Here is a 26,990-nt window from a genome sequence, read left to right as displayed (position 1 = left end):
AAGGAGCTTGTAGCCCTTCCTCGGGGCTACAGAATCCAATTATTCTCTATAAACTTGACTAGCTAGAATCGCCTCCCCCCCCCCAACCCCCGCAAGTGTTATTGAATAAATGTTGCTTCTGGTTTGCAAGACTTTGGTCTTCTGCTCCGTTAACTGTGAGATTCCAGGAGCCAATGCTCTCTGTTGTTCACAGCTTTAAGCCTGGTTATATGCCTTTTCTCGTGGAACGTCATATTTTTTATTTCTTTGTACTGAACTTATTGCTTTCTCTCACAGACAATCTGAATGTTTGTGGTGAGAAATCACAATAGAAACAGTTTCAATAACATCCTGCCTTAGAATGTCCCCTTCCATACAAACCAGGTCATCAATTTTGAATTCAGGTTAATTCAAATTCTCTGAATATGGTCAAAGCAAAACCAGACTCTTTGTCAGAATAGAACATGAACGGCCTTAGCCCTGTTCTAAAGTGTTCGTGTTGCCCTATGAAACTAGGCCTTAACAGTCCAAATTTTTCACTGCCTTTTGGTCACTCAAACACCCACCAGAATGGCCACTTTAGCTTTGCTAACAGCATTTTTTATTTTTGTAGCCCTAAATTTCAAACTTTTCCACATTCTTCCCACAACCTAGTCCCAAAGGCCTAAGAAGTACATGGTTAAGTTTTATCATAGCCACAGCCCCAAATCTTGGTAAAACACCCTGATGTCATAGTTAGTTTTCATTGTCAACTTGACATAAACTAGAGTGACCTGGGAGACTGAACTTTAGTTGAGGGACAGACAAGATCAAATTGTCCCCTGGCCATATCCATGATAGGTTCTAAATTAATAATTGAATATAAACGATAATGTCAAACAGTGTACCAATAGTAAAGTTGTAGAAAGAGTGAGTCCTAAAAGTTAGTGTTTCTTGGCAGAAAAACATGTCACTGAAAAGCATTTAAAATTGGTAAGTTAAGGACTTTTCAGTATTAAAAATCTGTAATAGTAGAAATTTTAAAAGGGCATTTAGTGCAATTTCCTAAAGACAGAAGAAAATATACCTTACTTTTTCTTATTTGCACTTTATTGAGTAGTATTTCCCAGCCAACAAAATAGTAACATTTAGAAAAGCTTTCAAAATATATATTTTCAAAATAACATCAGATTTTTTGTAAAAAATAAACTAGATTTGATAAGATCAAGTATAATTTTATAACTAACACTAGCAAGGTTTAAATGGAACAGAAAATGAAAAATACATCAAATTATGATTTAACTTACTTTTCCATAAAATGTTTTATTTCTAAATATACATTTTCATTTTTACCTTTAATTCAGTGAATAATTTAGATGTGTATAAAGAAGTAAGCCCATGTCTATTCCAATTATGTAGAGGATAAACTGTCATTTAGAAAGCAAAACTGTATCTATTATGCCTCATGTATTATAGCTTAATTCTGAGAAATTTCAATACAGAAAACTACAGCCACCAGTTTCCCATATACATGGTCTCACTGTGGAGACATCAACGCTTCTCTGTCATTTTCGCTGGTCCCCACCACACGGACGACTTCTTTCCTACTCACAGCCTTCAAAAAACATGTAATCCTAGACAGAAACAAAACATAGAAATAGTTTTTCAGAAACGAAGCATAGCCTGTTCTCAGATACAGAAAGCTAAGAGCACTTAATGCTCAATAACATAATGTCATCCAAGATAAACTGAATGTAGTGTGGGTAAATGTTGGAAAGTCTATAAAGAAGCATGACCTTTCCCTTCTGAATACAATAACAATTAGATTCTGTAATTGTATTTATTTCTCCATTTCTGTATCAATTTAATTAACTCCCTCATACTTTCTCTAAATATTTTTCATATTTCCTTTGAAATCTTTCCATCTTTCTTCCTAAGTTGTAACTTTTTTTTCCGTTAATGATTTAAGTTTACGTTTATCAGTGTTGCGTCTCTACACATGTCTGTGCAAGCAGTGCCCATGGAGGCCTGAAGAGGGCGTCAGATCCCCTGGAACTGGACTAATAGGTGGTCCTTAGTTGTCATGTGGTGCTGGAATTCACACTCAGGTTCTCTGGAAGAGTCACCAGTGCTCATCACCTCCTGTTCATTCCCTAACTTCTAGTTTCTCTCAAACATTGCAATGCCTTAATTAACATGAGATCCATGGGCAGCTTTAGACTTTCTATTGATGTAGCCTTTTCATGCAGAATGAAATAAAGATCAAGCTTTCTGTCTGGCTCAGGAGCAGCAATTCTCCTCTAAACCTACCTATTGTTTCCTTTCTGTAACTATCAAATCTTATGGAATTTATTTCTTTCCCACTTTTTCTGTTCTTTTATTTCACCAACAGTAGTAACTCAGCAGCAATAACACATTTTTATTGATAGAAAATGTGCCTGCATTTACAGACCATGGGGTGGTGTTTCAATATGCGCTCATATTGTAGAAAGCTCAATACACATATTTACCATCTCATTTATTATCCATTGCAGGGACACCTGAACATGTGGTGTCTTCTTTGCCATAACGTTCAGAACTTTCTGTTTTCCTATCTATAAAGTCTCTTCCAGAGAAAACAATTCCCATTCCCTTCCAACCCTGTTTCATGTCACCATAAAAACTGAAGATTATGTGCTTCCCCTAAATGCAGGCTCTTTCACATGCCCAGACCCTGATTTAAAATATTTCCCCCACATTAAAGCCAAATTTACTTTCACACATTCTCTTTGTTTACATTAAATGTTGGTTTTATTTAACCTTTTTGCAACAAACAAACCAAGCATAACGCAAATAAAGAACATTAGTGCAAAAACCCTCAGCACCTGCTCATTTGGCTTCAATAATGACTAATATGAGTAAGCTATGTCTACCAGTTACTTCATCATACAACCCCATTCTCCTATCCACACTATTTAAAAGCAAAAATCTTTTATCAAACCAGTTCATATTGAAGGGATGCAGATGGGGACAACTGTTTTTATTAAAATATCAGACTAAATCCTCCATACTATCAAATAGCCAGTCACTGTTTATATTTACTTGAATTCTCATGTCTTTTTGATATAGTTTTTCTTGAATTGATGCCCAAACAAGACTCACAATAGGTATTATGGTGACATCCTGTTTTATTTTAGCTTTATTTAACTTTGTATCTGTTTGGTGGAAGAACACAGACTACAGGGCTGCACAAGTCTTGTTTTTCTTTTTCTTGATTGCATCTCCAAATCAGTGTTTAAGATATCTCATGTTTCAAACCTTGCTACATAATGGAACCAGCTAGAACTCTATCTAGACTAAAAGCCTGGATAAAACTGCAGAGTTGAATTTAGTAGAGTTGTAATCTAGGCAGGGAGAGTTTGAAATCTCTAGGTATTTCTCCTGTGTAGTTAAGGCTGAGGACTATTGCGTTCTTCCAGTAATGATCAATACTGGCTGCATATTGGAATCCCCTAGGGTACTATGTAAATACTGATCATGAATGCCTGATTTAGTTGAACTGTCTGGATACTTGGGTATGTAAATGTATAAATTAATTTCTCTCTTCAATCCATGAATATTCTAGAAATTGAAAGTTAGAGGCATGACTGCATATATAACTTTATTGTAACTTATAGTTATATATTAGTTGATAATTTAATGATTGAACATGTACATTTCTTTTTTTTTTTTTTTTTTTTTTTTTTTGGTTTTTTCAAGACAGGGTTTCTTTGTGTAGCTTTGCGCCTTTCCTGGAACTCACTTGGTAGCCCAGGCTGGCCTCAAACTCACAGAGATCCGCCTGCCTCTGCCTCCCGAGTGCTGGGATTAAAGGCGTGCACCACCACTGCCCGGCGAACATGTACATTTCAATCAGACTTTTTCCAATTAAGTACATATTCAACACTTCCACAAATGTCTAATTTTATGTTTTATTAAAATAAAATCTGAAAGACAAGAAACTCTGAATAATAAAATTTGTGTCTTGCCTTGTGACAAGGTATAGACTCCTCAGAGAGAAAATAGTCATCCATATCCGAATTTCAGGATTACATGCAATTAAAGAGCTATAATAAAGCAGAACCTTGTATAAAACCCCTTAGTGTAATAATGTCACTTTGGGACACACAATCTGCCAAATCACTATGGAACAATTTCTACCAAGGATTAGCAGGAACAGACTTACTAAGAGGAAACACGCCCCGAGTGTCACAGCCTTCATCTTCACGTCAAGGTCTAGTGGGAACTGGATCCCAAAGTTATCTGAATCTGTGAAGGTCTCTCTCACACACCCAGACCACTGCTTGGAGATCTTGCCAATTCTAGACTGCTCATCAAGAGACTTGATCTACATATGAAAAGAAAAGCGTAAGGGTTTGTAGAAGGTGTATGGCAAGCCGACTTTCAAAATTGGAGTAAAGCCGGGCAAATATTTTATTTAAAATATGTTCAAAAATATTTCTCTTCTTAAATTTCTAGAGGCTATTGAAAAGACAAAAGAAGAAACTCTTGTTAGATTATCTGCTTTGAGAAGCATAGCTTTCACACAGGTGTAAATAAATGTGGCAGAGGCTCATTGCTACCAATGGGGCAATGGGCAGTGTGGGGCATGAAGTGCAAAAAGCCAAGAAACACTTAAAGACCAGCTGGTGAGTGGAAGGGACCAACAAGAAGCTTCATGGAAGGCTTCTGGGGCAGAGATGGGGTAGGACTTGATAACAAGTGCTGAGTAAAAAGTACAAGAAGAGAAGCATGTAAATCAGATTTCCAGTGTGGAAAAGGTTCTGATTTGGGGCTCTGTGGGAGGAAAGTCCAAGGCCCCAATTTACAGTAGAACAGATAGGGCACTAACTAAAGCCACTCCATAGAGGGCATGTGGATGCTCACCAAAGTATGTATACAAAGGCATGAGCCAAATGAGGAGGCGGTATGTCCTTTCCAAACCTGCAAAAGGCATTAAAGGAGGGAACAGAATCCTTTAAATCCCTGGCCTCAGACAGGATCCACCAAGTACACATGGGGACATTCAGAGGTAGTCAACATCTTGGGGTGGCTGGAGGGGGATGGTACCTTAAATGTGATTTACTTCTAATATGAATGAAGATACAAATTATTACTTGTAGAGTGGTACCTTTACTCCACATCCACACTTTGTGGTCTGTGAAAATTAGGTTTTCATTGTCATTAAGTCTAATTTGATGACAGGATATGGCAGATGACTTCAGTGTTCACCATGGCTAACTGGCTTGCCCTCATGGGCATCCAGTGAGCAGTATTACTCACTGAGCTGCTGTGGGTACAGTCCTAGGACACACTTTCCTTGAGCAGATGGGAGGTCACCTCCTGGACCAAGTTATCGCCATCTGCATGAGCTTCCATCAATGCACAGAAACTCAGCTGACCTAAAAGGCCATGACGTGAACACAGTGACCTTGATTTAAAGTCATGAACCATTATAGTTGTATCAGACATGACATTATGATGAGCTGGCTTAAAACAAATCCTCTTTTGCAATATTTTAGTATTTTATTGCAGTAGCTGTTTTTAATTTAATTAATTTAATTTAAGCATTTATAGTCAGTCATAAAACCTCATATCATATACATGTTTGAAGTGTGAATTGTATGATGGAAGATAAGTGGCAATTTGTCAGCACCATAAACCCAAAACTAAAGATCAACATTTAACTATTTATCAGTGTTTTACAAAGCAGTACCTTAAAATTAACTGAATTTATTTTCAGATGTATATATAGTTTTGCTGGAGGGATGATCAGAAACGTGAATTGTAAATTACAGTCAAAAGTAACCAGAACAAAAGGAATTTTTTGAGACATTTAAGAATTTTTTTAGAGAGAGAGAGAGAGAGAGAGTGTGTGTGTGTATGTGTGTGTGTGTGAACCTGCACACCTAGCGTAGGTGGAGGAGTCTGAGACCAACTTGGGGAAGTTATTTTTCTCCTTCCACCACTAGCCCTGCGGGTAGAACTCAGATTATCAGACTTGGTAGCGAGTGCCTTTGTCTGCTAAGCCACACCCCCAGAGCCCAGGTAGCATTTTAAAGAAGACAGCTGAACAAGACAGTTTCATCTCTGAATTAATGAACTGGCATACCAATAACTATTATTGCTCTACTCACAGTTCTAAAGTCATTGTTAGTGGCTCATTAGAACATTTCCCATTTTTAAGACATGAACATTGCCATCACTAACTCTATAGGAAATAGAACAAATGGGCCTTTCTAAGTTCTGTCAAAGACAGGACATAGATATCATCATTCTAAATCTGTCATAAGGAAAGTAACTCATTTAAGGCAATGGGTAATTGAAGGCATCCATGATCATTAAGAATATCATAAGGGGCTGGAGAGATGGCTCAGAGGTTAAGAGCACTGACTGCTCTTCCAGAGGTCCTGAGTTCAATTCCCAGCACCCACATGGTGGCTCACAACCATCTGCAATGAGACCCTCTTCTGTGTACATAATAAATAAATAAATAAATCTTTAAAAAAAAAAAGAATATCACAAAACTCCAGTTTTTTTTAATTAAGCATATGACAGCAAAATTTCCCTTAATAGCATTACTTGATTAAAAAAAAAGAAAATAAATCTATCATATGTTGTAACTAAATACTACCTTCTCTGATCCTCACACAAGCATAATGTTCTGTATGAATAATTATCATTACAAATGTTCATAAGTGTTTTTATACACATATATCACAGACACATTTTTCTGTTACAGGTATTTTCTTAAAACTCTCAGCTCTGTCCTTAGACATACATCCTGTAAGAAGAGAAATCCACCTTAACACACCCAGATTCTCAGAGTAATTGAGTCCATATGAATGCAGGAAGCCCTGTAAAAGCTGAATGAACCTGGAAAGCAGAAACCTTTGAGAGATCTGGGGTTGGGGTTCCAGAGGAGTTTCCACAAAGTGACAGCTTTACTCAGCTTTGGAGACTCCTTCCTCTGTGTGGAAATTGAGTCCAGTTTCTCCTCATTTTGATTTTCCAAGAAAAATACATGGATTTTAAATTTAACAAATTCCCCATCTTTAAATGCTTGCCAGTAAAAATAGAGCAATGAGCCTGGCTAGGACATTTGTTGTAATGTCAGACATATTCAAATTCCAATGGCCTAATTTCCTGCAAGGGTTTATCAGAGCCCAGAGAAGAACTGTGCAATATATAGAGAGAGAAAGAGAAAGAGCTGCTGGGCCAAGATCCTGCTGGAAGCCTACAGATGCTACTGAGCTCTATGTATGTGAAACTCTTTCCTATTATTGTATTTCTGTTATAGAGCTTATTTTATGAGTTGGGAGAACTGAGCTGTTAAAAAAAAAAACCTATTAGTGAAACATAAAAAAGATAATAATCTATGAAAAATATTATGGGAATGGGTTATGTCCCTAAAAAGGTCTTTTTTTCTATTATTTCTTGAGGAAGGGAGTTGAACAGAGCCAGGTGGTGAGATGACATCTGTAGAGGTCATGTGGCTGCAGAGGTCACGTGGCGGCTTAGGCTACTGACTGAAGAGTGCTGGACCTCTGCACTGAGGAAGTACAGGAGGAGGCTTCGTGACTGGCCCCGCCGAGGCTGCCGGGAAGGACCTTTGGGAGAGTGTGCAGGAAGATGACTCACATCCAGGCAGGATGGAACAGGACAGCCTGAGGTTAGTTCATACTACTGGGAAGAGGGTGTGTAATTTACAGCTTAAGTCCTGTTTATTTCAGGAATTTTCTATTCCAGATTTTCAAGCCGTAGTTCACTCTGGGTCATGGAAAATTTGGAAAATGAAACACCAGAGAAAAGACCATGGCTTCCACTCACCACACTGAAGCTTCATTACATCAGTGGGGTTTTGACAGGAGTTCCAAGTGACAAAATTTGTGTCCCTTCCCAAGAGCTGGTGAGGTTTATAATGCAGACTGAGGGAAGAAAGAAGGGCCCTGGAAATGCTTTAAGTGTCTTGGTTACTCTTAGATTTAAAATGAGTAATACTGTCTTAACAGAAGGAAGAGTCTCTCTCTCTCTCTCTCTCTCTCTCTCTCTCTCTCTCTCTCTCTCTCTCTGTCTCTCTCTCTCTCTCTGTGTGTGTGTGTGTGTGTGTATTAATGTATTCATGTTTGTGCATGGTGGGCATGGTATGTATGACAAGGTGAGTACAGAGGTCAGAGGTCAAAGTTAGGTGTCTTTTATCACTGCCCACCTTATTGAGACCAGGTGTCTCCTGCTGAGACAGACTTTTTCCTATTGAGATGGACTGACTGGCCAGCAAGCCTTAGGAAGCCTCCCCCTCACAAACACCTGAATTGGGAGTAGAGGTGGATACTTGCACACTAAGGTTTTCCTGTGGGTGCTGGGATCCAGGTCCAGGACCTCATATTTACACAGTAAAGAGTCTAGCCATTCAGTAAATCACTAGCAAAAGCTATAGAATTTTTTAAATGCTGGAATGTTTTCTTTTCCTTCTTATTTATCTGAATTGACCTGTGTTTGCATGACACTGAGGATACTCCACATTAACCTTTAATCAGAGTAATGACCTTTGCTATGAAGAATTAAATGACCATTAATTGGATGGACACACATCAACTCACACTATTTAAGTAATGCATTGAGAACATCCTGTAGGAATATATTCTTTTCATCCTGTAGGAATATATTCTTTTTCAGGAAAGCACATCCTATGAACACTATGATACTTCTTACCTCAAAGTCAATGTCTGTACAGCAGGTGCATGCCACACACGGACCAACAACTTTTAGAACATCCTGCTTCTTCTCGTTTTGAAGAGTCAATTTTGGCAGACAAGGGTGCCAGGTCTGAGTCACATAACCGACCGGCACACCAGGAGGAGCTTGGATTTCTATCTACAAAAGCAAGAAGAGTGTGTGTTGAATATAACCATAGCCACACAGTCCAGGTTTAATGCATGCTTGAATACTCCTGTTGCACTCCTCGGCTGCTGTAGGAACTTCACACTGACCTCCTGGAGGCAGCAGGGGAAGCAACAGCTACTACATCTCAGGGGTCTCTCCAGAGTCATGACTTCTCGGCCCAGATTATCCAGGATCCTCAAGGTGAAAGGTCTTGCTGCTTCACAGCAGTTTCGAGTACAGCAGTCAGTATCTTCCACAGCTAGGTAAACCATCTGCCCAAGGCTGTTCTTGATTTCAAACTTATTATTTGTTTCAAAGCCTGTTAAGACTGAAAACACACAGGGGAAACCACATTCACCACTCTGCTAGGAACAGTGACTCTCTCCTAAGGTAGCAGTGGGAAGGTGTGCCTGAGGCTGCAGGGAACAGTGGGAAATGGGAGACAAGCAGTGCAGAGATGATCTGGACTCAGGACAGGGCAATGGGAAAGGAGAAGAAGATGAAGGTAAGAAGGAAAGACATTGTCCATATGTGAGACTTCCTAAGGGAGCAAGCTCCATCTCCACCTCCATGGACTATGACAAGGGGGCTTCAGTGTCTGTGGTGGTGGAGTGCTGAGGGAGAAGGAGGGGCTAGGTGTGTGGATAAATGCCCAGTCTTCTCATCTGGCAGAGTTTTGCTTTGGTGCTTATGGAGTGACTGACTATGTTTATAGTCTGTGTGTGTGTATGTGTGTATGGACATACACACATACACACACACATATACCTCAAACTATTGATCAACATATATACCTTTCCACACTATTAGAGCAAAAGCAATGAGAAGAATTTTTCTAAAAGCACAGATGTGAAAATGGAGAGTGAAGGTGGAAGTGAATCTGAACAGGACATCAGGCCATGGAAACTGGCTGTTATATATTAAGCATGCTTGCCCTACCAAAAATAGTCTATAGGTTCTTTGAAATGGGGCTATGGGACTATGATAAAAGCAAAATCAGTTCTATCTGTACTTATTTAATTATAACTGACCCTATGACCCTGGACATGTTATAGAAAATCAAACAAATGTCCGGAGATAAAATGATGTAATCTATATCCTTTGAAAAATCGTGAGACTGTCTTTTTCTAATGAATCTGCATAAATAAAGAAGCAACCTGATTGCCAGTCAATCTGCAATATTCTCCCCATCATCGTGCCTGACTCACTTCTTTCCTTGTGACACCTTACCTCTTCTCGGGACCTGTGAATCGCTGGGGCTGGCCCTCCCACACAGGTGTTTTCTAGATCCCAGCCAACTTTTCATAATGACCCCCCTAGCTAGAAGAGGACACTCGTTCATACATCTTTCCTGGCTGCCTTCTGGTAGGTGTGGTGATGCACCTGTGTCTTAAGTTATTTTTGCATCTGGGGACACTGGACCCAAGGAAGCATCTGGAAGCACTCCCCCTGCCCCCTCAGACCAGGAGCATTCTGGGAGGAGCAGCCTTGGGAGGGCTGTGCTCCGTCCCTCCGACACCAAACATGTTGCATCTCAGCTAGGAATCCACAGTCCACAATGTACAGATTCTACAGACCTCCTCTGTACATCCAGCAGAAGCTGGGGTTACTAACAAAGACTTTACAAAGGATCATCGCTGTCCCAATTCCTAAGGACCATTCACTCTGGGAACCAAACCATTGCCTGAGGTTCTGCTCAAGTCTCAAGTTGGTCACACACTGGCAGAGAGCGGCTAAGTGCTAGGAGTCAGGTGAAGGGTGAGGCTAGCTTAGTGCAAGCAGAGAAAGAGCACAAGTGTCGATTATTTCCTTTCTAACACAGTGAGATCTCATGGGAACACATGTCCAGCACAGGACGCTTTGATCACCCAACTCCTACTTCTCAGAAGTGGACAGGAGATGACATTCATAATTTCTTTACAGTGAAGAGAGATGTCTGTAGCGTCCTAGCTGAACCTTCCACAAAAGAGTGCTGTAGGAGAGGCAACTGGCAGGCCCATAACCATATAAATGGTCCCTGTTTCTAGAAATACCATCAATATAACGGATACACACCTTCCAGAAGTTCTGTTTGCTGGTGAATCAGAATCTGATCTATCTGTTCCGGAAAAGAGAATGCGCATGGAGTCATCAATCAATTCTTAGAAGGAGCAATGGTTCACACTTTGCATTCTATTTTGTATAGCATTAAATTTTTATATTTTAACACAAATATTTTTAAAGATATATTTATTTTTATGTGTATGAGTGTTTTGCCTACACGTATGTGTTCCTTGTATGCAGTACTCGCAAAGACCAGAAGTGGGAGACAGACTCACTGGAACTGGAGCTGAAGATGGTTCTAAGTGGCCATGTGCGTGCTGGGAATCAAACCTGGGTCTCTGCAAGACTGGGAACTGCTCTTAATTTCTGTGCCATTTCTCCAGACCCATGTCAGTTTGTTTAAATTGTTCATTTCAAAAGCAAGAATTTGTAAGTCAAATAAAGCTGATTTATAATGGAATTCCCATAAATTACAAAACAATGTTCTTGCCAGAAGATGAGATTGAGAATTTATTTATCTATTCAAATCATTTTCTTATAGGAAGCTATCATTTGTAAGTGATAATTTTCCTCAATATTTATTTGCCTTGATTAAATTATGTCTATTTTTTTTTTAAAGATCACAATTAGGACTGAAAAATTCTCTTCTTTCCTCTATTTAAATACTCCACTTAGTCCAATTAGTGTTTCCCCTGTGTACATAGGTGTGGAGGCATCCAATGGAGGATGGGAAGTCTACCAGTGATCACACCCAAAGAAGAGCAAGTTTCCTTCTCCAGCAGCTATCCAGTGTCCAGAGCTCCTCAGCTAGGGATGAGGACTCAGGAGCCCTTCCAGCTTCAGTGGAGGAATTCTGCTTGGCTCATCTCGTTCAGGTCTTTGTAGGTAAACACAGCTGCTGTGAGTTCATGAGTTCAATATTCATACCACATCCAAAAGACAGCATTCCACAGCACCCTTCCTTATTCTCCTACTTCTACATTATCTCTGTCTCCTTCTCTGCAATTTCCCTAGCCGTGTGTGTGTGTGTGTGTGTGTGTGTGTGTGTGTGTGTGTGTGTGTGTGTGTGTGTATCAATTGATAACGATGTCCCCTTGATGGCTGAGCATTCACAATGACTGAACATTTCCAAGTCTGATGTTTGAACACACACAGGACATGTTGGTACCATGTGTGCCAGACAGACTGGAGATGGCTTGGCTATGATAGAGCCCTCTGGATGTGTTCATAGACTGGGTGAACATCACAGCCCTTTTACCTCACTGACTTTTCACACTTCATATTTTTGCTAAAGCTCATCATCACTGAACTATAGTTCAGCAAAACCCAGACTTTCTTCCCTCACTGGAGACATTTGCAATATTGAATTTTCTAAAGAATAAAGGCAGCCTTATAGTCTATAAAACTACATATATGAAAAAAAATTACTTTTTCTTGGCAGTAGTGGTGCATACCTTTAAACCTAGCACTTGGGAGGTAGAGGACAGATCTCATATTCAAGACCAACCTGGTCTACAGAGTGGGTTCCAGGACAGCCAGGGCTACACAGAGAAACCATGTCTCAGAAAACAAAAACAAACACAAACAAACAACAACAAAACCCCATCAACAACAGAAACAAAGAAAAAAAATTTAAAAATTGCTCTTTTTTAGGTATCACCTAAAGATAATAATAATTTTTTTTTTAAATATTCTTTTCTCAAATTCCAAGGCTGTAAGTCATTCTTGGGGTGAAAGGCTTTTGTGCTCATTACCAAAGCCCACATTTAAAAAGTAATCACAATGACTGTTCCTTGGTTTCTGAGCCTCAACAAAGCAGTTAACATCTTTTGATACCAGTTGCCACTTCCAAAAAACGGTGATAATTATCTTGTGCACGCATCACATATTTTCTGTGAGGACTGTACTTGGAACAGCGACTAGAATAATGTACAATAAATACTTCCTGTTGGCTATTATCATAGACTGAACTCACAGGAAAAGAAAATACAATTATCTCATATTTCACTTAGCAAGTGAACTTCCTCTAGGGGAATTATGAGTAACCAGAAGACACAGAGGAAAATGTTATGCTTTGGTGAATTATTCATTTGTTGCCCAAGTCAATTAGAAATAGAAATATAGTTTTGTCTTTTGTGAGTTCTGAAGATCTGGATTTACCTGACTTAAGTATTCTAGCCCAGGTGGGCAGTTATGAAGAGGTGGTGGTGCTGGCATCCACTGGGTATTAACAAGGACGATAGTCTGGTTATTTTGAGTAGGAAGCCGGGTTGCATTATAACCTTCACTGCCAGTTGTTAAGACTGTATAGCCAGCCCGAGGCCCTGGGTAACCAGACTGGAGACTTTGGTAGTCAGTTTGGAGTGTGGGGCATCCAGTATGTTCGGGAAGTCCTGAAATAAGAGCAAAAAAAAAAAAAAAAAAAAAAAAAAAAAAAAAAAAAAAAAAAAAATTGCAACTTCACAGAGAAAAGGTATCAGTTTATGGAAAAGTATCCTGCAACCTCTCCACTCAATGTTGAAGACTTTTCAATGAAGTGTCTGTGGTTTACACTCGCTTCTAATTATAGGTATGAAGAATAAATAACCAAGTTTATTGTTGTACTATTCATATAAGCCAAGATGTACAATCAGTCTACCAATAGATGATGAAGAAAATTTAACACACATACACACACACACAAGTATAGATAGGACATAGCTACAGATATTATGAATCTAAATACGGTTATGAATAATGGTTTATTCAGTCATAAAGAAGCATGAAATTATTTGTAGGAAGAAGTATGAATCTAGACATCAGCACATAATGAGACCCAAGCCAGATGCACAGGTGTTTCTGTCACCACGGAGTGAATCTGGATCATACTGATTTTCTATCTGGTTACTGGGTTTTAGATGATTTTTTTTTTTAATCTGACCTCTGAAATGAACTACAATATGCTCTCTCTCTTTATAGCTCCTACTTATGCACCATTCATGTGCACAAACACACACATGCATGCATGCACACACACAGTTTAGAGCAAGATTGAAGATCACAACAATTTAAAAACTAAATTAGCAGACAAAGTAACACATTGCATGGTGACATCAACATATCATATCACCACCTTAGCTCACAATTCATCTTCCATCACCCTCTTGTGTATCACCCTCACTATCTATCTTCCCACTGGGTTCTGACTAGTGGCTCAAATAGCTGAGTCTGCTTTTGACCTTATACAGACATGTTTTTAAATCTAGAATTCACACACAAAAATAATAAAATAAAATAAAAAGTGATATCTGTTTTTGGAAATTTGGCTTCTCTCTCTCTCTCTCTCTCTCTCTCTCTCTCTCTCTCTCCCTCTCTCCCTTTGGCTTTTTGTTGTTTCTGTTGTTATTGTTTTATTTCATTTTTTCATATTTATTTTTTAGATGGTTTTACCATACTGCCCTGGCTGGCAGGTCTTTAACTTGCTATGTAGGTCAAACTCACAGAGATCCATCATCTGTCTCTGCCTCCCAAGTGCTGGGATTACAGGTGTGCACCACCACACCCAGCCTGGTTTGTATCTCTTAATATGGTGCTGTGTAGTTTCATCCATCTTCTACAAATGACATTTCACTCCTCTTTCAGACTAAATAAAACCTGTATGTGTGTGTGCATGTTCTTCATTCATCTGTTGCTAAGCATCTAGGGTGACACCATGCTTTGGCTATTACAAGTGGTATAATGATAAGAATGGATAAATGTTTACCTGTGGTATGCTGACAGATTCCTTTATGAAGGAATGTGATAGTTCCATTTTAATTTTTGGAGGGACCTCTAAAACTATGTTTTTTTTTATTGAATGCATTAATTTAACAGAAGAACATAACTCTCTATCCCCCATTCATGACCTTTATTGCTGTTTGCTTCAGGAGGACTGAGAGGGTCCCTGCAGGTGTCACACAGGGACACAAACCATGCCAAAGAGATAAGAATGGTAACCTAGTGCATATTGACTTCATCAACCTGTATCAGACTTCCAGGAGTCTAATAACAGGCGGTTTATTTCCAATGTATTTAAGCCAAGTATTGTTTTTGAGATATCTGTACGCTGCGTGAAGATGTATTGCTGTGACTGGTGTTATAAACAGCTGAACGGCCGATAGCGAGGCAGGAGAGGTAGATGGGAATTTCGGGTAGTATCAAGCCCCTTGATGAAACATAGATTAAAAAATATGGGTTAAGGTATGAGAACTAGGTAGGAAAAAACATAAGCTAAGGCAGAGCTTTTATAGTTAATAGTAAATCTCCCAGGTCATTATTTGTAAGCTGGTGACCCAAAGAAAAATCCATCTACACAGTACAATTTGGAAATAGTTTCCTGGTGTAATACAACCCCCATTGCACAAGGAAGCATAATTACTTTGAAACTCAACACAGGAAGTTGATGGTTCTTCCAAGAAGATGGGTTCTAGAGATATATTGCATGTACTACTAGCTTAAGGGCCTACGGAGGGACTGGCCTAGTCTTGGTCAAACAGATAGCTTAGAGGTCATCTGGGCTATTAGTCACTTCTGGTCCTGATTGCAGGAGTCTGGGGGAAGACTCTGGCTATAAGGGTCATTTAGATTCTTAGTCACCTCCTGTCCTGGTTGTATGAGCTTGATATGGCCTGGCCCAAGAGATCACAAGGCAGTTAATCATTTCCAGTTCTCAGCTTTTTGGGTGGAAGAACAGGTTTTTCGTCTTTCCTAAACCAAGCTACCTTTTCTAGTATACTCCATGACTGATATTCACTGAATTAACATGTATGCCTACTTTCAATTAGCTATAAGGTTAATTAAACTGTTCTGTGGGTACCTAGGTTAAATTATGGATAATCTAGGAATTCTCCAAGCACTGTGTCTATGAGAACAGACGTTTTCCACCCAGGCCTCCTCACATTAGAACCACCTGGCTTTTTGGAAATTACCAGCCATTGTTTAGAGGTGTGGTTTAATTGCCCTGTGAATGTTCTCTGTATTAGTATTTTTAAATGAAAATTAATGACAGCCATGGTTGTGAAGTGCTGCCTTAGAGCTCTGGAGCTTAGCCAGCTCCTATTCCTTTAATTGCAAACATCTGGATAAGACCCAAGACCCACAGGGAATTTTCTAAGACAATTACACAGGCCATTCAACTCCCAAGCCAATCTGTTTACTCAGAAAAGAAAACGAAACGCATGTACCCTTCTGCTCAACCAGAACACCTTTGATATTAATCCCCAGTGTGCTCACTGAGGATCTGGATAGCCTGCGACTGGGAAAGCTGGGTACACCATCAGCACTGGCATTTACGAAAGTCCAGTAATGCTGACAATTGCATTTCCCAGGTCTCTGAAATAGTTTACTTTTTGAAAAGATAAATGAACATCTAGTATGTATTATGTGTGACTGAAGAAGGGGACAGTATGTATAAAGGAGTAAAGCCTTTGTATGCATTACAACATGAAAATGAGGGTTTTATGAAATGGTAACATTTCTGTTGTAAGCAGTTTCCAGTTTTATGTTTCTGTTATTTTTCATTGAGTACAATTAATTCTAAATACTTCATGGTTCAAAAACACCCACCGTTAAATCTCCTAAATATCATCACATGAAGCAATTTTCAGCACAAACAGCCAACAAAACATTTACTTACTATCTGTATCAATATTTAATTTATTAACAATATTATATTTCATGAGTAAATATAAATTTGTGTATTGCATTAGTTCTTCCTAATATTTACTGTCCTTTATAAATAAAAACTATTTATTTCGAAAGCATGTATAGTCTAAAACAAAAGAAAAACTAACATTTCTTCAATGGAATTTTAAGAACAACAATTACTAAAATAAAGACGTAGTCATCACCTCATTCTCTCTTGGGAACATCAATTGGTTAGTGCTATTTTTTTTTCTTCTGCAACAAGTATTTTACCTTGGAATGCTGCTGGTGGATACTGAGGGGCATACCCAGCTGGCAAATGTGTTCCTGGGCGAGGAGCCTCCATGTGTATGCCTGCAGTTCAGAGAGAGGTACATGTTTATCAGCTTAAGTGAGATGTGCGTTGGGAAGAGGGTATACAGTGCTAAGATGATGTGTGGTGCTGAACTGAAACATGCAAAGTCAAGTCAACACATCAAGTTGTTCCTGTAGCGGAGCCAGCATGGAACAGAATCCCGTTTGCAGCAACTTCTCTTCTAGGTAGCTTGAGGCAGCTCTGGGACTGAGGCTGGATCCCCAGGATTTTTCATATGTGACATAAGAACCAAGATAATTTTAAAAGTACGCGTACATAGGCAGTGTAGAAAGTAATAAAGCGCCCTGTATGTGGTGATGGTACAGCTAGAAATGTGGATTGCTTTTTAATAACTATTTTCATGAATTCTTTGAGAATTTCATACAATGTAGTTTTGTTATATTCACTCCAATTCCTCCGTTAACTCCTCCCAGGAGAGTACAAACTGAAGACAATCGTTTATTAAACTATGAATTAAGTGGCTTGTAATCACTGCCTTGAGAATTAACTTTAGGGTCCTGATGCCTCAACTGTTAAGAGCACTTGCTGCTTGTTCAGAGGACTCGAGTTCTGATACTAGCATTCACACTGGGCAGTTCACAACTGCCTGAAACTCCAGTTCCAGTGGATCTAACACTCTTTTGGCCTCTGGGGGTATCTGCACACATAGTCACACACACATACACACAGGTAAGAAAACAAAATAAATCTTTAGTACATACCCTTCTGTATTGCCATTTTTATGCTTATCCTGTACCTACACTGTTGGGGCTGAAGTGTACAAAGTTTCTAAGTTATAGGTAACTGACTTCTGAAAACTATACTATTCAGTTATCGTCAAGTAACATGTAAGATTACCATGTTATCTTCTATATATTATGGCTTGAATCATCTTACTATATGCACAAAAAAATGTTTCAGCCTACTATATCATAGTCATGTCTCTCTAGTGAGTCATTTACCCATCTCAAGTATCAATAAATACGAAGGAGCATCTTCTGTATTACTTTTGGTTACACTCTGGGTGACGACGGCTCTGTCATTACAGAAATTATGATCTAGTAGTCATTATACTTACTTTATTTTCTCTTCCAGTTATTGTTGGGTTACTGACTGTAAATTCAAATGTTTCCATTGTTGAGTTATAGAAACATGGCCTTAACATCGAAGGAAACAGTCTGGCTTTTAAACTAATATTTTCTGCATGTAACTCTTCTGTGGACTTTCAAATAGCACTCAACTCATTCATTTACGTGTGCTCATGAGAAAGACTAGACTGAAGCCAGTTTTCTCATCAAATTGTTTCATGACAGCTTCGACAGTATAGAGTTCATGGCAACCACATAAATTCAGGAAACAAAGAATCTCTTGCCCAAATTCCTTTAATATATCCTAAGTTGTTGCAGATCTCTGAAACACCATGGGCCATTCCATTAGAACCTACTTCTCGGCTGTAGATGAGAGGCCTCGATGCTTACTTAGTTCTCCAATCTGTTAAAGCCCTGCCTATAAACTCCACTCTCACACTGCGTCTCAGAGCACATCCAAAGGAAACACACTCCAGCCCTGATGGTATCTATGCTGATCTGAAATGACACACTTTGCTGCCCTGTAACAATCCTTACCTTTTGAATGATATAAATTGCACACATAACTAGGACCAGATGGTCTCAGTGAGTCAGGAACTCATAGTCTCTGGGGTTTAGGTAGCAAAGAAAGGATTCTAATTTCAGGACTCCCAAGAGGAATTGATAAAGAGAAATTAAGATAATGGGCAGGTGTTCAAGTATACCAAAAATATAATAATTACAGGTTAATTTCTGTACCAGTAACATAAAATAACAGGATTATCAATTTATCTTGAAGCTATCACCTTCATTTTACATGTATATTCCTATTTGTGCATTATATGCATAATTCTCATTTATGTAGAATTTCTATTTAGGCATATAAACACACACATACATACATATACATGCACATACAACTGCGTGTATGTGAAACAAAAGAATTAAATGTGACTTTAGCCAAATGAATCTTTCTAAATTGAAGTGAATCACCATAAAGTTTCTAATATATAAAGAAACTTCAGTCAACATAAGTTTACATTTTAAAGTCTTTTGTGGAATTTTACATGAAGTCAATGCTAAAGTTGTTAATGAAGATCAACTCCTTGGGGGAAATATGAGGGAGATGGTCTATCTAGCCATCAAGGCTAGGTTGATTTGAGATGCATCAGTTTATTGTTATTTCAACAAAGACAAAAGAAAAAAATTAAGATCATTTCAGAAAAGCCTTTTGTTCTCCTTAGGTGACAACATTAAAAGTCTACCAAGGCAAAACTCTTTTGTTAGCATTTGATAGACACACATTTTATGTAAAAATTTCCCGAGAGAAAAAGCAGAGCATTATGACTGGTGCTCACTCAAGTCAGTGCTATGAAAATATACAAAGGCGTGAGTCTGAGGACCTGTTAGAATGGACTAGTTGTTTACAGTTAATCATTTTTTAATTTGTTTGACTAGAATAAGCCTTGTGCACATAAAATGTAGACAGAAGCATAAAACTATCCCATCTGAAATGCATTCTACATATACAATGTTTACCAACATACCTAATACTTAGCTTCCCCAAAGGCTTTAAGGAAAAAATTCATGGCATTGAATATTTTTGCAATACATCTTCTCTGTTATTGAAATATTGAAATAGGCATTAGATTCTGTAGCATAAAAAAAGCAAACAAAACAAAGAATAAAGGACAAAACATTGTGGCAGGAAACAGGTAAATAGATTTAACTTAATAGGGAGAATACTGAAACTATTCACAGTGTTTGTCCATGATTTAAACAGTCCTAGAATAGAAGACCTTCTGTTAGCATGTCACAAACAGACAAGCTGACAGGCTCAGCTCAATCAAGGCGTCCTGGAGCTACACACTCAGATCCATGGACTAGTCTTCAGCTATCTGGTTTAGCCTCATCTAGCCAGTTACTCCTTTGGGTTTGACCCTCTTCCTATGCTGGGTTTTTCAGAAAGACTAGAAATTGGTGGCTGGCCCATGATGGTTAACAATTTTCTGAAAGGCTTTGAGTCCAGTGAACCAGGGGCAGAAATGGGTAGTGTCCCTTATGAACACAACATACTCAACCTGTCTGTAAAGTTTCAATCTATATATATCCCCCCCCTTGCTTTTTAAAGATAGCTTTCTTTACTGATGATGCTTGGCTAATGAAGGTTCTGCAAACTTCAACAAATTTTAACAGTAATTTTATGGATTACTGCCCATCACTCTCACCTTACCTTCATGTCAGAAAAGCACCAAAGTATATCTAAAGGTAAATCATAAATGATTTCTACAAGGAGAGGTATAGGCAAGTTTTCCTTATCTTATATTAAAAATTGTTAATTCCTTTTTTTTTGTTTTCAGTTCAGTTAGTTGAATTAGGATTATAATTTTTGGACTTTATTGATGTGAGATGTCTTTCTGTACTTTGTGAGTATATGTTGTTCCCCCTGGTTAATAAATAAAGCGACTTTGGCCTATGGCAAGATAAGATAGAGGTAGGCGGGGAGAAGAAGGGCAGAGTCTGGCAGATGCCATCCAGCTGCAGAAGGAGCAACATGCCAGCAGACCAGTAACGCCACAGCCACATGGCAATACTTAAGATTAACAGAAATGGGTTAATTTAAGTTGTAAGAGCTAGTTAGTAATAAGCCTGAGCAATAGGCCAGTTTGTAGTTAATATCAAGCCTCTGAACGATTATTTTATAAGCTGCTGCGGGACCAGGTGGGACGCAGAAAAGCATCTGGCTACACTTTACATCCATATATATGAGGTGAAAATACTTCTTTTCTACTTCAAAAATACCTCAGCTTATGTTTAGCTATGTTAAGGTGAGAAATCTATTCCAAGTTAGAAACTGAGAACATGCTGGAAAAATGGGAATCCATAAACTGTGTGTCAGGTGGATCTTAAGTAGTTGGTGGTCTCTGCCTTCTGTGCACCAATGAGAATAAGCAGTGTTTACTCTTCCACTGTGAGAATCACTCACTCTTCACACAGAACGGACTCTAAAGTATGCCCATTAGTTCATGCTCCTCTTCCCTTCTTCCTATGCGTCTTCACATGTAAGTTACTGAGGGAGAGAACCTATCGTGAAAGTGCAGCAATACATGTCTTCACTGTACTACAGATTTTAAATGCAGCAGTAACACAACATCACAAGCATTAAAAATGGTACGCCAGGAGTTGTGCTTCCAAGTTCTAGGTGCTTTTGTAAGTGTTATCTGTACATGGACCAATTAAAATGAGCAACTCTGTGCCTGATGAATAAAGCCAGATACTCAGTCAAGGCTTGCTTTGTGTTCCCTCTTGTGTGCTACTATAACGATCTTTTGATTTTTCTCCATCTTTTTGGGGGGGCAGGGTTCAAGACAGGGATTTCCTGTGTAGCCCTGGCTGTCCTGGAACTCCTTCTGTAGACCAGGCTGACCTCAAACTCAGAGATCCACCTGCTCTGTCTCCCAAGTGCTGGGATTAAAGGCCTGTGACAACACGGCCTGGCAGTTTTCTCTGTCTTTATGGGCCTATTCTCAGGCATGTCACTGGGGTTTGAAAACCGCTAAGTATACATCTGGCTTAATGAACTGGTTAATATTTATGTCACCATTATAAAATACCTCCCAAGGAAGAAAAAGAATTACAAAAAACTTTAGGAAAAGAAGAAATATCCATGATGTATTCCTGAATTTTCTGGTAGAATTATCCTGCACCGGAATCATCATAGCACCGGAACAGGAGTTTAGGCACAATGTGATGATCACACACATCTTCTGAAACATGGAAGATGTTCAGGGGAAGCTGAGGCATCATTTTGTTAAAAACCATAAGGCTATACTCATGTTCTGAGCTACTGCATAATTTCTACACTCTCCCAGCAAGGAGAGGGAGAAGGCTGTGGGGGTTGTGACTTGTCTCCACAATTCATGGTTTAGTAAAGCTTTTCAACCCATGCCCCAGAAATCAAGAAATTCTTTTACAGTTTCCACACAAAACCATCATGCCAATCAAATAAGTAAAAAGTAGGTTTCGGCTACTTAATGAGAAATTACTAGCTAAGTATCTACAAACAAAATTTCCCATCCCAAGTGATTCAAGATAAACCAGTTTACATGATTAGGGCCCAAAGTTTGTAACACATTACAGCTTACTTTGCCAACACCCTCTTCTGTTCTGGAGGCCATCGCCAGAATACTAAGTCTCTAATGTCCCACCAGTAAGTGAGAATGAGACACTATACTGAGGGAACGAGGAGACAGTAGGTCAGAGATTAAGGCAAAATTAATGAAAATAAGTTGCAAGTCAAACAATGTTCATGCACTCCTGGCAATGTTTGTAGATACAGTTTGTGCATTTGAAAGGTTAACATCTAAAAAGACACTCACTTGAGTTGTTCAACTGTGGTTTGGGGTGACTGTCCTATGGAGCCAGAATAGTTGTGTTTGCGCAAATTTGGGCTAGAAGATGCCTTGGGAACATGGTACAAGCTACAAATGCTGTAATGGAGATATCTGGCTAAATGCAATGTATGCTTTAAAAAAGTAAAACTTGGCCAGGCGTTGGTGGCGCATGCCTTTAATCCCAGCACTCGGGAGGCAGAGGCAGGCGGATCTCTGTGAGTTCGAGGCCAGCCTGGGCTACCAAGTGAGCTCCAGGAAAGGCGCAAAGCTACACAGAGAAACACTGTCTCGAAAAAACAAAAAAACAAACAAACAAACAAAAAAGTAAAACTTTCTAACACAATCCACTTTCACATTCTAAGATGAAGACAATATGCTTAGGAACAACTGTAGATAGCATCTTAGAGACTTTTATTCATAAACTTTGAATGTAGGTTATATATCAGCCAGGACAAAGGGGCACACACATGCAGTTACACAAACATTTTCTATTTAAGTATTTAAATATTTACATAATAAAAGCCAACTCTCACTCAGTCCTTTATGAAGTGGTAGCATCTATTCTAACAACTTTTAAGTCGATTGTTGTTTTTGCTCTCTTGGAGGGGGGGCTGCCACTGGGTTCCCAAATACATCATACTCGGAGGCTTATTCTTAATTAAAAATGCTTGGCCTTAGCTTGTTTCTTGCCAGCTTTTCTTAACTTTAAATTCGCCTGCCCATCTTTTGCCTCTGGGCTTTTACCTTTCTCTATTTTTGTATACTTTTCTTTCTTACCCTGTTGCTCGCTGTGTAGCTGGGTGGCTGGCCCCTGGGTCCTCCTCCTTCTCTGGCTACTTCCTTCTACCCCTCCTCCCAGATTTCTCTTTCTATTAATTCTTTCTGCCTGCCAGCCCCACCTATCCTTTTCTCCTGCCTTGCTATTGTCTGTTCAGCTCTTTATTAGCCCATCAGGTGTGTTAGACAGGCACAGTAACACAGCTTCACAGAGTTAAACAAATGCAACATAAACAAAAGGAACACACCTTAAAATAATATTCCACAACAACTGGTGTAAAATCAGTTTAATCCTTTAGGTCTGTACTAGTTCCACAATTTCTACAACAAGCTGAGAGGGGTATACCTGAAGAAATTCAGGGTCTGGAGATAGGAAGCAGTGGAGAGAGGGTCACATTGAGAAAGCCTGAGTGGAAAGCTAGTGAGCTAGCTAATCCACCCACTCCTTTCTACCTCTGTGCCTTTCCTGTGCATCTGGCATTCTAGACTGCCAAGCACAGTGTGGGCTCCATTAATATTTACTGTTCAATAGCTATCGGGATTTGTGATGTATTCCTCTGATACACCTCCATGCTGGCCTTGATTCAGAGTTCCACTGAACTGTGAAGCAGTATTACTAAATTGAACTGGGGCCTGATGGGATCTTTTCAAGCAGGATGTGGTATCGGATGCTAGGCATGAAGAGAAAAATGAGCAGAAAAAAGCCATCTACTACTTCCTAGGCATTGTTTATGACATATGAACATCTGTATCTTGGCATTTTGTATCACAAATGGCATGCGGAATGTCTGAAAACACCCTGTACAAACCGTATACTTTGGCCAGGTTAATGACAAGCAGAGCAGGAGACAGAAGCAGTCACCAGACCAGAATTTATATATTTAAGAAGTTTAATAACATCTGCTTCAAGAGAGACAGAAGCAAGTAGATTCTCACAGAGAATGACCCTCCTGAGAGGGAATGGGTGTCTGAAACAGATAAGAACAGTTAGGGGGTGGTGGCGGTGGCACAGGAAGAGACAGAGAGAGGCAGGTGGATCTCTGAGGTCAAGGCCAGCCTGGGCTACAGAGTGAGTTCTAGGACAGCCAGGACTGTTTCACAGAGAAACCCTGTCTTGAGAAAAAAAAAGTTACTTGGTGTTAACATGCTCGCTCTGTGCATTTCAACTGTGTGTACTCTATCGTCTTGTTAAGTAATGTTTTATAGCACTAACTGTCCTTCTTGAGGGTGGCCCTTGGAGGTGAGCTGTCTGGGCCATTAGAAGTTAATCTCTAATGTTTGTGTGTGCTCTCACAAGTACCAGGTCCTGCTACTAGTAGTCAAGGACTAATTCTAATTATTCGGGTTGAGGGGAGTGTTTTTATTTTGGTCTTTTGTCTCTACAGTTAAGATTTTTTACAAATGTAGACAGATGTCAGGACAAGGCTGATGACCTCCATTGAGATAGGGCCCTTCCCCGAATTAAACATGAAATCTTATTTACAACCTAAAGACTGAAATGGAAAGACAAAAGACCCCTCTAAAGACACGCTAGAGAATGGGAGAACTGTCTCCTTGTTAAAAGACGCATGAAAAATAACCCTAAACCCCTACCCACCTGCAGGCAAACCTTACTGAGCTACGTTTTACCTCGCCAGCCAGAGCCTCTTCCTTGCCCCTAGGCCCACCTCCATTTTCCAGCCGTCTAGGACACTTTTCCCGACTTCCAGCCCACATCTCCACCCTCAGAGTCCTCTTTCAAGGGCTTCTGTGTTTTCTGTGTCCTGCGAGGGCCACAGATCCTCTTGAGACAGCCAGGGCAGCTGGCTTACCGTTGTTGAGCAGGGAATCCTGGAACCAGCACTGGCTCTGCTCTCCAGACCCCTCTGTGAAAAGGACAGGTGCCACACGCCGCCACTAAAGTTAGGGAGGAAGAAGAGCGCCGTAAAGTGACCTCGTGGCTCGGGTTTCCTTTCCTGAGTTTTGCGTTTTGCATATAAAAAGATTTCAATCCCTTTCGGAGGGGTACGCCCCCCGCACCCAAGGTGAAGCCCAGCCAAACAGCGAGCTGAGCTCTAGGCCCTTCCTGCCCGCCCCCACCCCCCGCCCCCCCAACCAGCTCCAAACTCATGGGAATTTCCTTTACTCTGACCTCCACGGCATTCTTCAGACTCTGGGACTCAAGAATGTTTTCGTTTCTTTTTTGTTTAGATTTGCTCGTCTTGGGTTGTTTGTTTGGGGATGGGAGAGTCTGAGGATTTATGCCGGTGGTCCTCAAATCCCCTACTTCTCCTACAGAATACTGGTAGGCGCCACCATGACCAGCCAGTGCTATTTTTCTTTATGGTGTTTTTGTTAAAATCATGAGACAGCTGTTGTTCACATCCGGATAAATAGGTTTCTCTGAGATAAGAGTCTCCTCATGACTTGCCCTGGGTCTGGAGTCGCTCGGAGATTCGCCATGACCATGAATAAATTTTAATAAGAGGAGGATTTGTTAAATACTGGCGCTGGCCACTCCTGGCAACAAGTCTGCGGCTTCTAATCATAATAAGCCCAGGGCTTTTCAAGTCCAGAGCCACAAGATTAAATGTATTTTGTCTCCTTGTAGGCAGAGTCTAATTTTAACATATATGTCTTGCAGTTGTCCTAGTCTTTGAGCAGAGTAGGCAAGTCTGATTCCAAGAGCAGAAAATAGCAGTTGGTGTTATTTTTAGGTCTCAAACACAGGCCAAAGTTTAACTAACATATCAAAGCAGATGCTGGCCACCAGGTTCTCTCTTCTGCCCTCAGGGTATGGATGGCATACCCAGCCCACAACCCTAAAACTTCTCCAGCCCGGGAGCCCAGCTGCCCTTCCCACAACTGCCCTTTCCTATATAATCCAACCGTTTTGGTTAGCTGGCCCTTTTTTGGGGGGTGGGGGTGGGGGTGGGTGTTCTACCTTTAACCCTTTTGGCCAGTTTCTTAGCCCAGACTGCCCCTCCTGGTTGGCAGCCCCTTTACCCTCCCCGTCCCCCTCAGTCCCCCTCAGTCCCCCTCACATGGCCCAGCTCTTTTTAGCCCTGTTGGATATGGCCTCTGGCAGATGTCTCTGCCTCTGGCTTATGCTCTCCCTCTTAGCTACAATAAACTTCTTCAACATACCTAGGAACAGTCATGACCTTTCTTTTTCATTTCTCTTTTTATTTACCTATGACCTACTATCTTGCTAGAACAGCAAATTTTACAAGATCAGTCCACTTAACAACAGTCTTCAACATCTGCAGGGATATGGGGGGGAGTGGGCTGCTAGGGTACAGCCTGTACAAGCCAGAGACTTACCTTATGAGGCATTTTTTTTTTTTTTTTTATTTCTTTGGTCTTTCAACCATAGTAAGTCTAAACTTAGTTAGCCATCACAGACCTTATTTCCTAAGTCTGTTTTTCTTTTACACAAAGTAATTGTGGGCTGTTTTTTCCTATCTCCCTTCACTCCGCCCCACAAAATGACTACAGAATTCTTTTAGTTTCTTAACAAATAAAAATTCTGGAAAGGGACTAGTAGTTAGAATCCCTGATAGGCAGACAGAGAGGGAACAAGGCCATGGCTGCGAAATAAAGGTGGCAAACTTCCAAAGGGCTGTTTTCTTCCTCACATTCCTGACCCAAGGCAAAAACCTGACAACCTAAAAAAGGGGCCTGGTGGCCTTTGTCTTTTATTGTGAGAGCCAAAGTTACATTTTAAGTTTTAATTACTGCACCTTAGAGGTCCATGAAACAAAGATACCTCTGATCTGCAAGCCCCTTGCCCAGGGACAGCTGGTTCCTGAAGTGCTGGAGGTGATTGTTTATGGGAGAGAACAAACCACGTTT

General features: G+C 39.9%; 1 protein-coding gene across 4 annotated transcripts; it reads right to left on the bottom strand.

The window, feature by feature from the left end:
• Positions 1 to 1,261: 1,261 nt before the first annotated feature.
• On the bottom strand, positions 1,262 to 25,746 carry LOC114690952 (phospholipid scramblase 2). Of its 4 annotated transcripts, none has more exons than XM_037207836.1 (9): positions 25,288 to 25,746; positions 24,968 to 25,052; positions 16,837 to 16,917; positions 10,915 to 10,957; positions 8,967 to 9,187; positions 8,689 to 8,850; positions 4,864 to 4,920; positions 4,163 to 4,324; positions 1,262 to 1,592 (listed from the first exon to the last, which is right to left on the bottom strand). In XM_037207836.1, exons 1-9 carry the CDS (start codon positions 25,296 to 25,298, stop codon positions 1,563 to 1,565), a joined length of 852 nt encoding a protein of 283 aa, XP_037063731.1. In that variant the 5' UTR covers positions 25,299 to 25,746; the 3' UTR covers positions 1,262 to 1,562. The 4 variants fall into 4 exon arrangements, with proteins under 4 accessions (XP_037063731.1, XP_037063730.1, XP_037063732.1 ...); XM_037207835.1 differs by lacking the exon at positions 25,288 to 25,746 and adding an exon at positions 13,063 to 13,295 and having other exon boundaries at positions 24,968 to 25,210; XM_037207837.1 differs by lacking the exon at positions 4,864 to 4,920 and having other exon boundaries at positions 25,288 to 25,606.
• Between the last annotated feature and the right edge of the window lie 1,244 nt (positions 25,747 to 26,990).

The sequence above is a fragment of the Peromyscus leucopus genome, chromosome 7 (genome assembly GCF_004664715.2).
Source record: "Peromyscus leucopus breed LL Stock chromosome 7, UCI_PerLeu_2.1, whole genome shotgun sequence".
Classification (NCBI taxonomy): Eukaryota; Metazoa; Chordata; class Mammalia; order Rodentia; family Cricetidae; genus Peromyscus; species Peromyscus leucopus.
This window is presented reverse-complemented; position numbering and strand designations above follow the sequence as displayed.

Coding starts and splice junctions, on each gene's coding strand:
- LOC114690952 (XM_037207835.1), bottom strand. CDS start 16,909: ATGGAGGCTCCTCGCCCAGGAACACATTTGCCAGCTGGGTATGCCCCT. Junction 10,958..13,062: donor GGCTAGAATACTTAAGTCAG/GTAAATCCAGAT, acceptor TTTCCGGAACAG/ATAGATCAGATTCTGATTCA. Junction 9,188..10,914: donor GCAAACAGAACTTCTGGAAG/GTGTGTATCCGT, acceptor GTGTGTTTTCAG/TCTTAACAGGCTTTGAAACA.